At 41.4% G+C, this 15,660-nt stretch overlaps 3 protein-coding genes across 6 annotated transcripts in view; all 3 read right to left on the bottom strand.

Annotated features, from left to right (window-relative positions):
- pnpla6 (patatin-like phospholipase domain containing 6) overlaps positions 1–2,375 on the bottom strand; it is a 28,883-nt gene extending 26,508 nt beyond the window's left edge. For all 4 annotated transcript variants that reach the window (XM_046408213.1, XM_046408221.1, XM_046408194.1 and 1 more), the window contains exon 1: positions 2,263–2,375. The gene's annotated coding sequence lies outside the window, so the exon portion shown is untranslated. The remainder of the gene's footprint in view (positions 1–2,262) is intronic.
- Positions 2,376–2,993: 618 nt separating this feature from the next.
- On the bottom strand, positions 2,994–5,847 carry LOC124069256 (ATP synthase subunit d, mitochondrial-like). Its single transcript, XM_046408236.1, has 6 exons — positions 5,743–5,847; positions 4,641–4,771; positions 3,949–4,045; positions 3,540–3,611; positions 3,302–3,364; positions 2,994–3,179 (listed from the first exon to the last, which is right to left on the bottom strand). Exons 2-6 carry the CDS (start codon positions 4,760–4,762, stop codon positions 3,048–3,050), a joined length of 486 nt encoding a protein of 161 aa, XP_046264192.1. The 5' UTR covers positions 4,763–4,771; positions 5,743–5,847; the 3' UTR covers positions 2,994–3,047.
- A 1,130-nt stretch (positions 5,848–6,977) lies between these two features.
- LOC124053636 (homeobox protein MSH-C-like) lies at positions 6,978–9,540 on the bottom strand. Its single transcript, XM_046378985.1, has 2 exons — positions 8,889–9,540; positions 6,978–8,281 (listed from the first exon to the last, which is right to left on the bottom strand). The coding sequence occupies exons 1-2, from the start codon at positions 9,310–9,312 to the stop codon at positions 7,869–7,871; spliced, it is 837 nt and encodes a 278-aa protein (XP_046234941.1). The 5' UTR covers positions 9,313–9,540; the 3' UTR covers positions 6,978–7,868.
- Between the last annotated feature and the right edge of the window lie 6,120 nt (positions 9,541–15,660).

The raw sequence follows: 15,660 nt of genomic DNA on the forward strand, positions 1-15,660 counted from the left end.
ATTCAGGTATGCCAATAATTGATAAATTTAGTCAAAATAAAATATCTAAAAGATATCTGGCTCCAGCTTCTTCAATAATCTCCAAATAATTGATAATGAAAATAACTGTTAGTTGCAGCACAAGATCTCAGAAATACAATTTGCATTAGATATCTGCCAGTGACAATAGCAATGCCCCTACATTGTCTCACATCATATGAAGTAACTGGCATCAGCTGCATCTTTTGTCTAATGCATTTCCTGCTTAATCTAAAACATCAACAGCTGGTGTGGCTGTACTGCTGCAGGGATGAAATTCAGTCAGTGAGGATGGAGTGTCATGTTACGTGAAGTAACCCTGTGAGTCAGAACAGGATGCTTGTGTGTGTGTGTGTGTGTGTGTGTGTTTGAATGAAAACTGAAATGGAAGTGATGTCGTAATGCTGCATGCAAACAGCGGTGAATGGAAATTTCTGAGTAACTGCTTCACCTGATCTAATCTGTCAGTCTGTCTGTCCGAGAGGGACATCAACACCAGCTAATTAGATTTATTATTTATTATTTTTGGGCAGATAGCAAGCCATAACTTGCAAATCATTTGTTATTCTAAAAATTGTTCAAAAACTGCTTGTGGGTTTGATAATGCAATACTGTTTTCTCCAGTGCTATACCCACTGTCTCTTGTGCAGCAGTCTCTGTAACAAGACTTTCATCATTCTCTTTAAGACAATTGACCAAAACTTGCTGCTACACAACAGTTTGCTTCAGATTGTTTCTCTTTGTCTCGACATAGCCTTGTGTGAGGTAATAACACTGTAAAAAAAAAAAAAAAAAGCACAGGCCTAATATCCCCGAGGGATGAGACAGTAGCTAACCTCTCGCCTCCAAGCAATGCCTCCCTCCATGCAGGGCTACTCCCATTGTTCTCTATCAACAATGAAGCTAGTGTTGTCCCCACTGTCCAGGGGCTAACCTGGCCTGACAACCAGCACAGCCACGTCTGTATTTGCTTAACACAATATGCCCTCTAGGCCATGAGATTCACAATAACAAGCCTGTAGGGTTACAAGGCCTTATGATATGTTTGATCCCATCATTCAAATGAAGGGCTGGAAAATGTCTGGAACAAAATGCAGTGACTCTGCACTACATCCATATTTTAAAGACGGTGGACGAGGATAACTACAGAGAAACATGGCTTTCGCTGAATGTGCTTCTCTCAACACAAAATTAAACCAACTAGTTTAGGCTCAAGTTGCTCTGTCACCTTTGACCCTGAATGTCGTGTCAAACTGTTCAGTTTCAATTTTCACTTCAATTTCACTTATGTGTTATACTACCTTTATAGAAAGATGCCTTAAAGCTTGAGTAAATGAGACCTCATAAGAAAATAACAAAACATAAGCCCTAATAAAAACGGCAGTCAAGCACTGACCAAGGTGAACTCAGAGGACGACGTCAGCTCATATTTCCCTTTGGCCAAAATAGTTTTGCATCATTTGCACCCGCCGAGGGGTTGCCTTACTGACCTCGCGTAAATCCCTTGGCAGGATTGTTTAGTCGTGTTGTAAACACACCAAACTGGTGGGGAACCATCTACCCGAATAATAAAGAAATGTAGTTTTCTTTCAGTTAACCTCAAGCTCGTACGAAAGGCAGCTAATTCACACCAGCAGAGAGTGTTTTGACGCAGTGGTGGACTGTTAGCTAGCTAACAGTCACATGAAGCCTATAGGTGATTGTAGCTAAACAGATAGAGGACGGCCTTCTTGTTTATATGCAGACGAGGGTAAAATGACTGCCTTCCACTTCTGGAGATATTAACCATTTAGGATGATATTACTGTTAGTCTTTGGCTGATATTTGTAAATATCAGAATTAAACATCTTTCACACATACACACAGAGGGCACCTGACTGCCTATCCCATCTATAACGTATTATCGTGAGGCTAACGTTGTCACTAGATAGCTAGCTGTCGATGGCACCGATGGCGATCTACTGTTGTCATCATCATGGGTGCAGAAGTAAAAGGAATCCAAACCATTCATAGCCAAACGAAAATGGTTTCCGGTGCTTTATGTTTTCCCTTTTTGACCACCGCAGGAGCAATCTAACTGAGCTCTAACATTTTGGCTCACTTGAATGGATAGCTCATGTTTGCACCACTGCTGACCTACCAACGCTAAATGAGAACTCTCAATAAATCACGCGGTCGTGGGCAAGCACATAGCCGACAGAGAACATGTGATTAAAATGCAGATAGGTTATTAAAGAGATTTACCTGACCTGATGGACTCCCGTCAGTCGTCACTGACTGTCAATAATACACAACGGAAATCAGATTTCACGAAACCCCTCCTGTCTGACTTCGCCCGGAACTCTAGCCAATCAACAACTTAGAAGCTAAAAAGATTGACCAATCAAAATGCAAAGCTTGGGCAGCGATACCCAACCCAGTATTATGTAAATAAATAGTCGGTGTCCAATGATTATTCAGGGTCACAATCAGTCGATCCATGATTGGATAACATGAGGAACGATTGTTGTGTTTCACTAACATAAAATTGCACAAAAATTGCAAAGCTTTTCAATCGGAATTCGTCAGTAAGGACGTATGAGATGAGTGAATATTAGATGTACACATTGTATGCTAATATACCAATTGTGATTAGTGATTACATCAATCCTATTATCTACCACACCTCTATCGCTCTATAACAGCACTGTCGGTAACTGATTCAGGAAAAACGTTTGCATCGATTTAATCCAAACAGCACAATTCACTCGGTAACACAAATCTTTCATCATACAGTAGTTAGAGTTACTTAGAACTTTAATGTCAAAATGTTCGTAAATACACAAGCAAGTTTGCCTTTCAAAGTAAAACTAGAGCAACGCTGCCACCTCGTGGTCTTAATCTACACTATCACAACCTTTACTGTATTTGGCCCATATTGCAAACGCAGACACTTTTCTTTTCAGATGTTTATCAGATAATGAAATCACCAACGGTTCGCTTTAAAATACATATTCTTTATTGTGAGGTCAATATTCAGTTATACAGGATTACAGGTCCGCAATGGGCTTGTGCGGCCAGTAGGGGTGTTTGACCTTGTCCAACTTGGTCTCGGGGAAGGCTTCATTGAGATCCTCGATGGTCATCTGGTCGAAGGGGATCATGTTCTTAAACTTAGTCAGCTGAAATCAAACATTTAAGAAAGAAGAAAAGGACAGACAGAAAATAAAGAACAGGGTTATATATACACATTTCCTGGAGCTGTGCCTGAGGTGTTTTAGAAATAATGCAACCACTGTCTCACCTCATTCTCACACTGAGCAATGCGGGCTTTTGATTGTTCAATGTACTCTAATGCACTTTTGTTCTGTTGGAGAAAAGAGAAGTGATTTATACAGTTTTAGTAATCAACAGAATCCCTATTTCTGCACATTTTTTATTTAACTTAAACAGTTTACAATTCAAAAGGAAACATATGTTACAGCAGTACAGTAAAGCTGAATTTAAGGCAATACATGGATTTGTTCGATGCAGTCACTTACAGCTTCCGCCTCCTGTGCATTGATGGCGCTTGTCTGTGTGTCAACGGGCTCAGGGATCTGCAGGGCTTTGAACTGTAACACAATCCAACAAATACAAAACAAAGTGATGAAATTCTAACTTACAGAGGGCTAAAACCATTCACTCACAATGTCGCCCTCAAATTCAAGAGATCCTAGAAGCGACAAGCTAAGCTAAAATTTATCAGTTTGATTCTATGACCTCAACAGACGACTCCAATTTATTTCTCCTCAATTAAATTCACCACTAACTGGGATCCAAGAATATGTTTTTACATTTTATGAGAAGACACTACATAGCAAAGTGATACTATGTAGTATCAGAAGTGGGATTTTAATCTTAATCCACACACTCATGAGCGGTTTAATACCCCAGCTGCGTAAAGCTCACCTTCTTCTCAAACTCATCAACCATCCCAGCTTTGGCCACTGCACTCCTGTAGTAACTCCAGTTAATGGGTGCAGGAGTCTCTGGCAGGGAGGACAGCCTGGTATGAAGAGAGAAGATGGCGTTTAACAGATGACAATGAAGGTATAGTGAGCAAAGAATCAAATCAGTACAAAACTTAACAATAATAAGCAAATGTTTAAATGAGTCGATAAAAATGTGAGGAAAAAAAAGTGCTAGAGAGTGTGTGCAAGACAAATACAGTATATGGTGGAAAGATACTGGGTCTCCCAGGTGACCAATTAACAGCACAGTGCAATATTCTGATAATGAGGACCTGATAAGATGTCTGTGTCTGGGGAAGAAAACTATGAATAAAATGACAAAATGACAATTACTGTCTGCAGCCTAAATTATCATAACATCCCATAGTTTGGCAAAACAATACAAAAACCCAAAAATTAAACTTTAACCCTGATGTGCAAACACTAAACAGAATATTCACACATAAGGTACTTCAGCTAACATGTGAAAGGTTTTTATGTATTTACATGTGATAACCAGCACTTTGCATCATTTCTTAGTCGGGTGACCTGTGGGCATTTAACCTTCCACAGTGTATTAGCCATGAATCAAGTTCTGTACTTTAAGACTGAAGTTGACTTTCTAAAGCCTGTTGTAGGTGTAAAACTAACTTGGCAGCGATGGCATCACTGCGAGTCTTCAGTGCATTGAACATGCCCCTCTGGTTGGGTGGAACCCTCTCAGCAAATGACAGCCAGTCAATGGCCTTCAGAGCAACACGACGGCCTGCCATCCTGACTCTCTGTAGAAAGAAGAAAATCTTGTTTAGTCCAGACAAACATCAAACCGAACCGAAAAACATCAAAATAATTTCAGTTCCCAGTGCGAAGTACAACTTGTCATCAAGTCTAATACAACAGCTGGCAATAAATCATAAGGTTTTGAAGGTATTATTTTTAAGGCATTTATTTTTTATTATTATCTTTTATTGTTTCACTGATCATATATGAATGTATGGCAGGTGTAATTTTGTTAGCATACCTTTACATTAACATCAGGTTATTTATACTACGTATACATGTTGCTGACAACGTGTTTTTTTAAAGCCATGAAAACATTTTTAATTAATTCGTGAAGCCTGGTTGTAGCCTGGACACAGACAGACAGGCAGGCGCTTCCCACCAGTTTAACTAACACTGCATTGTCATTTCTGAATGCAGCATCTCAATTCAACGCAGCAAGTTCACTTTTTGTAAGCGATTCCAGGATCTGCGTCTCACAATGACTCTCGATTAATGTTACAAGTTTGTGTTAAACAGCGCTGACAACTAGCGTTAAGTGCACGTAGATACGCAAACATTAGTGCAACGTAGTCCGTTTAAAGTCAGTAACTTTACCAATAAAGACCGTCCGACGGTGCTGAAAGGTTAAGCATGTTTTAAAAACTAGCGGAGACGATAATATCGTTCAAAGAGATATATACATATTTAAGACAAAAGGCAATCAATGACAGCGAGCCCTTGACATTTTGTTCAACTGAATAATTCTAACGCTGCAAAACTAGCTAACAGCAACTAGCTCTGTTAGCTTGCTAGCCAAGGTCAGAGATGTCTCTCTGTAAGGCCGTGGTTTTCACAAAACACAGACTGAACGTCAAGTTCACTTTTGAATCTCGTGCACAGTGATATATATATATACAGGTCAAATCATCATTTAAACAGATTTCCATTCTAAGTTCTTTCATTCAGTGCATCGCTCAGCTAGTGGACTCACCTCGATGTGTAGTTTGCGACAGAACGGAAAAGCGGAAGTGCCTTTTCTTCATCAGGACAAGACGCAGCAGGGACCACGCCACCGCCCTCTGCCGGCCGGGTTTAGTAACACCGGCGTCATCTGTTTGTCGAAAGCTCATTTACACTGCTACATCTACAACTACATGATTATTACATGATAATTTATATCTGCACTTAAGTCATCAAAGAGGAAAAGTGTATGCTGAATATAACAAACAATAAAGCGTAATTATTTAGCCTATAAAGGCAACACAGGATTGATGTAAGATAACGCAAACAACGGAGCACGAAAATTAGAAAATGTGTTTAAAATATAACCTCTATACAGGTTATATACATAAACAGGTTATGTTTATATATAAACATTGAGTTTTATTGGCCAATTAATCTCATGGTATAGGCTACAAAGTGACAGAGCAGTTGGCTACATGAATGTTAAATCCACAAGTTTAGGCCGTCAAACGAAAGGCAAATTGGATAAAATGATCAATAGACTATGTGCAGCACACACTGGGCCATTTTAAAAAATGGTTCTTTTTCTCGATTAGGCCTGTATCAAGCTGATCATTTATGCTCATGTGAATGTTTATGTACGGTGAACGTAACGACATATGCAGGTAAATGAAACTGTCTTATTGGATTTTTTTTTTCGACTACTCAGTAGAAAGTGCCTATAAAACATTTGTCTACCTATTAAGACAATATACATCTGAGTTGGTTTTCAACACGTCTGGAATTAACAAAATGTGTGAGTTAAAACGCATTTACGTTAAAGTAAAAGAAATGTTGAAATGCTTTTCAATTAAACAAAATACTGTCTTATAACCTCATGAAATCTCCATTACAGCTTTGTTCCCAAAGTGTGTAACGAGTGCGTTATAATCTGAACTCTGTCTTTTGCATTAAAGGTGCGCAACGGCACGACACAAAAAACTACTGATTGGACGGGTTTCATAACAATTATGTTTGTCCCGTGATGAAGTTTTTGGCCACAATGGCTGACGTTTTGTATCTTTAACACGCAGTTATCGTTAAAAAATGACATGGCTAAACAAGTCTGTGCTACCTTTGATTTAAAAGTACTTTATATGAACCCACAGCGAACCTTCAGAATATTTCTTCTCCTCTGATCTCTGATTCGTCATCTTAATCAGTCATACCAAAAATAAATAAAAACTGGAAAAAGGTTGTAAAATGAATCCATCATTTTCAGGTTTTGTATAATGTTTATTTACTAAAATCGGTTTTTACAAGTTACTGAACATTTAGATAGAGTGACGTATGTACACAGTACAGATACAAACATATTCAATAAATACCACTTTTCCTGCTGCTCTTCACGTCAGGCTGCAGGGCTTTATGAACACTACACATTTTATTTACATTTACAGCAAAGGTCCTCAGAGAGAAACCTTTTATTACCCCCATCAAGGCCACGTTGTGTGAGTAAAAAAAAAACGAAAGTATATCTAATACATGAATTTTTGTAAAATATAATCTTGACCCCTGTTTACAAATATAGAAATCGTGACATGAACCCCTGCAAGGAAATAATATTCAAACAGCACTTCTGGGAAACCGTATAGGCTGAGTGAGGAGAAATACTTCAAGTGATCCACCGATCTTAAGGCACTGACACCGTTTAAGTACTTTTCTGTTGCTTTCAAACACTTTAACTCCGCCTCAATGGATCGTTGCCTTGATGTCTGGACAGACTTTAAATGTCCATTTCCACAAACTACTGTGGAGGGTGGCGGACGCGCTGGAATCAGATATTTGAGGCATGTCGTCTAAAAAGTTGACATTTGCTTTTGGAGCGTCGCCTAAGTAATTTAGGCCCGTGACTCCACAATCCGCAGAACTGGACGCTGTCCTAAGATGAGCACAGCAAGAAAACTCGCTCAGTCCAATTTGCACAGTTATATGTCAAAATGAGTCCCAAATTTGAATCGTTTTCTATTCTGGAGATAAGAAAATTTCTCTCCGAACTGAAAATATAAAAAATATTTTCTTAGATGTAGAAAAACGCATCATCCTCGTTCATAAATGCAACCATGACAGAATATTTTTTTTTTCTCTTAAACCACGAATACGCCCACAGTAATACTAAGACAAATAGTACATCCCATAAGTGACTGGTCCACTGAACAGTCCTGGGACCGGCAGACTGGGCCTCGGGAAGGCACTTGACGGTCCCCACGTCGGAGACCCCATGTGCGCTCCGAGGGGGAACGGCAACGCGAAGGCTGGCAGGACGGGCTTGGAGGCCAGTTTAAATTTTTCCAGCTCGGCCTCCTGCAGTCTCTTGGCTTTGGCCCTCCTGTTCTGAAACCAAATTTTGACCTGCGTCTCCGTCAGGTTGAGAGAGTTGGAGAACTCGGCTCTCTCGGCGATGGAGAGGTACTGCTTCTGGCGAAACTTGCGCTCCAGCGCCAGCAGCTGCGAGGTAGTGAAGGGCGTGCGAGGTTTCCTGTTGTTTTTGTGTTTCCTTAAAGTACACTGAGTTGGACTCGAGCTCCCTATTTAAAAAAAAAGTACAAAACAAAATAACTGGGGTTAGATTGAACTGAACGTTACTGTTTTTGTAGTAAATCTTCATCATCGCAGCTGGGGAACGTGTGGGTTTTCCATGTGATTGCAAATGTAATCATGACACAGCATGTAAACACACGTCAGCGAAAACACTCAACCATAAGTTAACTTGTGTCGCTCTACCTCCCAAACTGATCCCATTCAGCCACGCAAACACTCACTGTAAGGTTTATTCACACTGTAACATTCACCTTTGGAATATTTGCTTGCATACATCAACTGCGTCTGCAGGTGAATGTTCATGTTAAGAAGTATGAGAACGACATTGCAAATGTGCTTCATGCACTATAAGTGGCACAAAACTTGATTATAATTTATCTGCGGTTTATAACAAAAAGTAAAATGCATCATTGACATTTACGCACAGCCTGTAAAGCTATGGATTATATTAACATTGCTGTGACACGAATAGGAAATGATATAATACCAGTGGTAATCTTTGCGGCTGTGTTTATATTCGGTAGAGGAATAAAGACAGTGTGCACTTGTTTCAGAGTTTGCAAAACCCTCGGAACAGCAGAGGGACGGACTTACGAGGCGGAGTGGAAAAGGAGGACGTCTGGAACCAAGTGCTCTGATCTTTCTCACAAAACTGCGGACTGTCCTCGCTGGAGCTACTGGAAACACCCTGTGGGCTCTCGGCGGAAACTTTGCTCTCCGAGTAAAGAGTTCTTGGAGAGAAGTGCGCGCCGCCCTGCCCGGCCACGGGCTTCGGCAGAGCCAGAGCCAAATCTGAGGCGGAATAAGAAGTCCGACAGGTGGTCTTCTTGGAAATCAGCGACTCGACGCTAAACGGGAGGCTGCTCCGCTGGAGTTTGTATCCTTTCTCTGTGGTCATGTCTTTGGGCTGAAGTTCCTCTCCCTCCGTGTCCGTCTCCTCTTTTTGATGAAGCTGTTTGACGTCTTGGGACGGCGGCCCCTGCACAGGATTCATCATGATACAGGGGGATGGGGCCATGCACCTCCGTGCGGCCCGTTCAGAGGAATGGAGTTGCTGAGGTGTACAGTGTCCAATACGCGTCTCTGAGCTGTCGGCAGTGGCCAGTAGCCTTTACGCGCTGTACGGGGTCGTCTATAAAAGGACAGGGGCTGTCCCCCCTCCCCGCTCCCACCAATCAGCTCGTCAAGCTGTCCTCGTGACGTCTCGGAGTGCGGTTTTGATTGGCCCACTGCCTTCCAAGGCAACATGAAGAGGCCTGTGAAAGGAAGGAGAAGTTAATCATACAGACCCCATGCGGCGCGGGGCTATTGATGGCCCTCGCAAAGTGGCTTAGACCAATTTTAGCGCAATTAACCAGTGGGGAGGACTCTCTTGACCATTTACACCCATTAGGCGACCACTGCATCGGTCCTGTCCCCTGAATTATTCTGCTGCTGCCGTGAAGCTGAGCAGGAACTGAAGAGTCACATGTCAAAATGCAAGTGATACTTTTATCGAAAAAGAAGAATAAAATGAACAAATATCTCACAGACTAAACTATAGAGCAAGGAATTCCATTTGTGCCCTGCATAACAAACAGGCGGCATAAAGTGATTAAATGACAGTCTGGAAATTAAAATGAGTAAAACAATTCACAGAATCAAATCAACTAAGAAAAGGTGCGCAACCAGGATAGAAATTGATTAGGTATGACTGTTGGTCACACCGTATTACACCAATTTAAGGCCTGTCATGAGCTCTTCTCGCTTCACAATGGCTTCAGTTGAGAAGCAACAGGCGTTTTCTTTCTCCAGGTCACACTATTTAATAAGCCAGACAAGTTGTGTTTTGCAAGGCGCCAGACTCGGCAGGATCAAAAAGGAAGATACCTCGGGGAGAAAAGGCAACGGTTAACTCCACTTAACCAATTGTCCTCCAAATATTTCATAGTCCACTGCATGGAGCTGAGAAGCAGGCACTGACAGTTAACTGTTTCACGTCTACTCTGAAATCCGCGAGGGTGGACTTTAATTCACTTTGTCATGTTTTATTAATATGACGATCATCATCAGACCCATCACAGCACCATCACGGACTTCGCAACAGGTGAAAAATAGGTTTTATTAAGACTGAAAAGTAAGTGAATCGAGTTAATTACATGATGGGAATTTAAGTGGAACATTTCGGCTATATGTGATGGCTGTTGGTGACTTTTCTGGCTTTTAGTGGTGAATGCAAGTCCATGCAGTTCAAGATTCAGATCATTAAAAAAAAAAACAAAACAAACAAAAAAAAAACAATACAGTGTAAAATTAGTCTGTTACAAGTGAAAGTCTGGCATTGTACTGTTCATTTAACTACAAAGTACCAAAACGTACTACTTAAAGTAAAAGGATTCATTATGCAGGAAAGCCACGTTCAGAGTGATTGGATAGTTATTACATTCACTTGAACATGTAGTTAATTACAGACATGTGACAGTTAAAGTTATAATAAATTAGATTTTAGAAAGTAGTAGTGGACTAAAAAGCACAATATTTGCCCGTAAACCGCAGTGAAGGAAAATACAAAGTGGCATAATAAAGTACAAGTATCTCTGAGTTGCACTTGTGAATAAGATAAGAGATAAGGTGAGACTTCATTGATATGCTTCTTATTGAATACTGATTGCTTAGTTACATCAAATGGATGTTGTCCGTTTCTTTCTTCTTTATCACTTAATTATTATGTCCCAACTCTTTAATCTAAATTGTTCCTTTTCAGCCCTTCTAAGCTGACATCTCATAGAAAGTCCAGCCTCAGTCCATCTCAAATTCAACTCATCAGTCCAACACAGCACAAGACCCCACTGAGAGCTCCACAATCATCAACACTATCAAATATTAAGAAGGTATAAAGTGAGAAGATGGACCAAGTGGTTAATCTGAGAATTTCACTTGTCCTCCAAATTACATTATTTACACTCCTCTGACTTAATTAGATGAAATAGTGAATAATTAACCTATTAGACTTGCCTTGTTCTGAAACCACAAGTACTTGGTTGTGGTTTGTAGTCTTATCTCGCTGTATGTGATAGTCATGCCACTGGAATCTCGTCATGACTGACTAAATTCTCAACTGAGACCACTAATTGTTGGCCTCTTGGAAGCCCTCAGTTGCAAAAAATCAAGTTACCTCTGATCAGGTGAGAGGCACAACTTTGGCTGATGATTCAACTTGAGTAAATCCTGATGTTGAGTCCGCTCCCTCCTTTTCTACCTCACAAAACCAGCCCTCTGTCTCCTCACACACTGGGGGCCTCTCGTCACCCAGCTGGTTTGCGTTTAAATCCCAGCGACTGTGTGCCCTTCCTTCTATCTAATCTGCACAGTGTCGTGCGAGAGGGGGATGAGAGTCGGCCCAGAGAGCACACAGACTCATACAGGGATTCATCCGATACAGGTACACTCAGAGATAAATCTACACAAGAAGTACACTTACCTCTCCTCCCCTGGTGTTTGGTCCAGTGTATTTAGCTTCAGGCCCCCTCTCCCCTACCCTAAAAGACATTTCTGTAACAGCATGCAGGCGGGTGAACTGTGTCAGAGGGTGTTAGTGAGTTTGAAAGCAGATCTGTCCGTCAAGGTCAGTGCGAGCTCCATGGGAAGCACTTCCCCTCAGTCGGCACCAGAAATGAAAACTTTTTCACATGCACGTGCGGGCGCCGTTTACACTGCTCTTATGCTTTGATGAAACCACTTAGTCGGTTCACAAAGTGCAAGGGCCAAGTGGGAGAACGATTTCATAATGCGATTCTCATATGATACATTTGTTTTCTTGGTAAAGGGACGATCTAATAATGACCGAATTCTTCAGGTGCACCATGAGCTGATGAACTTAGACTTTGAGTGAGTCCCGTGGAGCTGGTGTCTGTCCTGCATCAACAACGTGAGAATTCCCTGCTGTAGTGAGGCCCTCTGACAAACAAACAGATCATTTAGGAGAGTGAGTGAGCTGTGGAACCCAATCCCTGTGAGATGTGTCGACAGTGGCACAAAGACCCGTGGCTACAGGCCTTCACGAGCCGAACACTCTGCTGACATGACAGCACAGTATAGTAGATGAGGTCAAGCGAGTGGGTCCCAACACGTCAATCTCACTCTGCTCTCACTTTCCTTGACTGAAATCAGCAGAAGGACGTTGGTTGCGCTTAGACAAAGCTGTTTGCGTAAAGTGATAAAGTGAAGTTAATTGCACAAAATGCTTTTAAGCAAGAGGCAACTTTTCTGTGTATTCTTTTAACTTTCTGCCTCCATTGACACCTTGACTTGTGTGTCTCCCTCACATGAGGTGACCAGCACGGCACTCTCCATTTACCAGTGGTTTAATTTGCTGTTCTTAGGGTTGCTCAACACAGTGGAAAATATCTTGACCTTTCATTTGACTTAACAAGTTGATCCAATCCACATCAGACCGGCTTCAATCCTGCACTTAAACGCTGGTTTAACATTTTCTGCCAAAGCCACTTCCTCTTGTGGCATCAGAGTGCCCTGGCTTTGAATGCTGGGTAATGAGGGAAATATTCTTGCCTTGCTGAAGTGAAGGAAGCAAATTGCCTTCATCATACTTCTTTTTCGGACTGTAAGAAAGCAGTCAGGGTCCTGTTATAGCTGCTGTTCTGAACCCAAACCTAAACACAACAGGGTTTATTTTTTTACAATTGCGGCGGTGAAATTTGCACTCTGGACTCAAGCTGAAATTAATGTTTGCACATATACTGATGGCTTCTTTTTGCAGTAACATCTTTAACACTGTTTCCCACTCTAGCTTCTTCAAAAACAGATGTTTTCATTGAGAGGGTTCCTCCTGAACTTTGCTGCCAATAGAGATTGTTAAGGAGAAAAACCACAAGAGGTGACAATGCAATTGGCAATTTTGTCTGGCTTGCCGTCGACCATAGAAATCCACATTCTTGAGGAAAGTCTTGAGACAATGCAAGTGGGCGAGTTAGGTTGAGGACTGGGGACGAGGAACTTTGTGTGGCTACTCTGTGGTCTCATTCACAAACCAAAGAATGTCACCACAATCTCATATGTTCTAAGCAGCCAAAGCTGTGATGAAGTAGATTTGAAGAAAGGAAGAAGAAGAAGAAAAAATAAAAAAAACTCAAGGCAGGAGCATCGGTTTTCTTTTTTACTGCTGGCTTCAAATCTCAGCCAGGAGAAAAACCAACAGCTATTGCATAAATATGAGTGATTGGGAATATGTGAACATACTAAGTGAAATCTTCTCTTTTGCAGACAGTTAAAGTGTTAGCTGGCATTTAAATTCGATGAGAAAAAGTATGAAATTTGTTGCAATTGTCTTTTTGTTTCACTTTTGACAAGACTGAGACGTAACTGAGATTCACCAGTTGAATGAATGTGAATTTACAGTGAATTTTACTAAATGACAAATAGATTACATTAATAATTTGTAGATGCATCATTTTATTTCTCTGGAAAAGAAAGGGAAAAAAGAAGCACCTTATCAATAATGACAGAAACTTATAAAAGCGCTTGATGTCAAAAAAGCACAGCAGTTTTTATCACAATTGTTTTTAAGTTTCAAAACGGAAAACGTGTCTTTCCACAAGATGAAACACAGTGGCCAAACATTTTATATCAGTGCTTCATAAAATGTAAAAGTGAAAAACAAACTAAGTAGATTAGTTACATAATATCTTAATAGGTTGTTAATAATCATTTTTAGAATAAATTGTTACAAGGCTTCTGCATTTCCAGAACAGAGTTTAAATTTGCTCAGATCATAACTTAATTATTTTAATGAGAACACATTAATGTTTGTCACTTGTTTAGCCCTCATTTCTTAATCTTACTCATCAAATGAAATTTTTGCAAGTCAAAAAAGGGTCGAATCCAAGCGTTTGAATGTGGTGTAGATCCAAATTGGTGATGCCTGTCTGATAGCAATAATGTTATTGCAGGCACCAAAGGTCAGAACAAATGTGTGTGTTTGAATATCCTGAGATTACAATTTCAAAGTCCTCCCCATGAGCAGCTGAACAATGGAGAGGGTGGGAAGTTAAAAAAGCGGGGGTCTCTTTCAAATAAACAAGCATGGGTTGATCCTGAATAGGGCTGCTACCGAGCAGCCGGATTGGTTCTCAGAAGATCGAGAGCAGCAACTGAACGCACTCCTCCTCCTCCTCCTCCTCATCCTGACTCCCAAACAACCTGATGTAGTAAACACAAACAACCTGATGGAGCCTCACATCTATAATTCAGCACTTTTCACCATTTCTTTATCCCACCTTTCATTTCCTCTGTAGTCTCCTTTCTCTCCTGCTGAACAGAGCGTGGACGGGAAAGTAGATGGGGGGTAAGAGCTCCTCTTTTCTGTCCTATTGCTTAATGAGCCTGAAAATACAATTGCACTACTGTGAAGGTAGCCTGCAGGCTAGTGTAAATTAGCAGCGCGAGGAAGCCCAGAGGGCTGAGTCTTGCTGAGCAGCCAGAATAGAGAGATGTGGTGAGAGGGGAAAATCCTGTTAGGGCAGTGCATGTGGGGGAATCACGGTGCGTTTGCTCGAATCAACTGGAGCCCACAGGGCCACTTGTTGCAGCAGCAATCCCCAGATCCATGGAAGTCCTGATGACGTGTGAGCTTTATTGAGACTGCACCACAGTCATGTGTATTGGCATTCGTTATGAGATGTCAGTTGTTTGTCACATTTCAAACCCATAATTCCAGTTAGCTCCACACAATGGCTCTTTTGAGCCACTACTACAATCATCATTCAATTTAATTTTCTATTCTTCTGTATATTCCAAGCCGAGAGGTGAGAGTCTCCCACATTGCACATGTCCTCTCTGAGCTCCGGGTGCTCTTTTGACCGCGCCGCTAGGCATCTGCTGCCCACAGCCTGCCTATATCTGCATTCTAATGCACATATCCTGCTGGGATGTTAACTTTAGGCCCTCAGTAATTGATGGCTTCCACACTTCAGCTAAGTCCCCCCTTTTTTCTTCTCCCTGCCGATTGTTGGTATATCTCTGTGGTTTGGGGGTCTTTCAGTCAACCATTGTTCTTTTATGGAGGAATTATAATAGACTAAAGAAGAGGGAGAAAAGAGAAATCGAGGAGGGGGGGGAGGAGGGGAGGGGATAAAAAGAAAGTCGCTGCTGATATTTAGTGAACTCCGATGGGGGAGTTTTCATTCTCATTCTGCAAGTTTGGCACATGCCTTCTGTTACTAAGTGGCAGTGCATTGAAAGAGTGCCTTGCATTTCCCATTCTGCAGCTCTGCTAGGTGCCCAGACTTACAACCCTGGCAGCTGTTGGGCCTTCTATGCAGCTTTAGACTCCTCTCCACAGGTGAGCTCCCCTACCAAACTCCCCGTCTCC

Source organism: Scatophagus argus, chromosome 2 (genome assembly GCF_020382885.2).
Source record: "Scatophagus argus isolate fScaArg1 chromosome 2, fScaArg1.pri, whole genome shotgun sequence".
NCBI lineage: Eukaryota > Metazoa > Chordata > Actinopteri > Scatophagidae > Scatophagus > Scatophagus argus.

What these genes read in the sequence shown, in the direction of transcription:
- LOC124053636 (XM_046378985.1), bottom strand. Translation starts at nt 9,312, where the DNA reads ATGGCCCCATCCCCCTGTATCATGATGAATCCTGTGCAGGGGCCGCCG. An exon ending in CTCCTTTTCCACTCCGCCTC is followed by an intron (nt 8,282 to 8,888) that starts GTAAGTCCGTCC and finishes TTTTTTAAATAG; the next exon opens with GGAGCTCGAGTCCAACTCAG.
- LOC124069256 (XM_046408236.1), bottom strand. Translation starts at nt 4,762, where the DNA reads ATGGCAGGCCGTCGTGTTGCTCTGAAGGCCATTGACTGGCTGTCATTT. An exon ending in TTGATGAGTTTGAGAAGAAG is followed by an intron (nt 3,612 to 3,948) that starts GTGAGCTTTACG and finishes ATTGTGTTACAG; the next exon opens with TTCAAAGCCCTGCAGATCCC. An exon ending in TTGCTCAGTGTGAGAATGAG is followed by an intron (nt 3,180 to 3,301) that starts GTGAGACAGTGG and finishes GTTTGATTTCAG; the next exon opens with CTGACTAAGTTTAAGAACAT.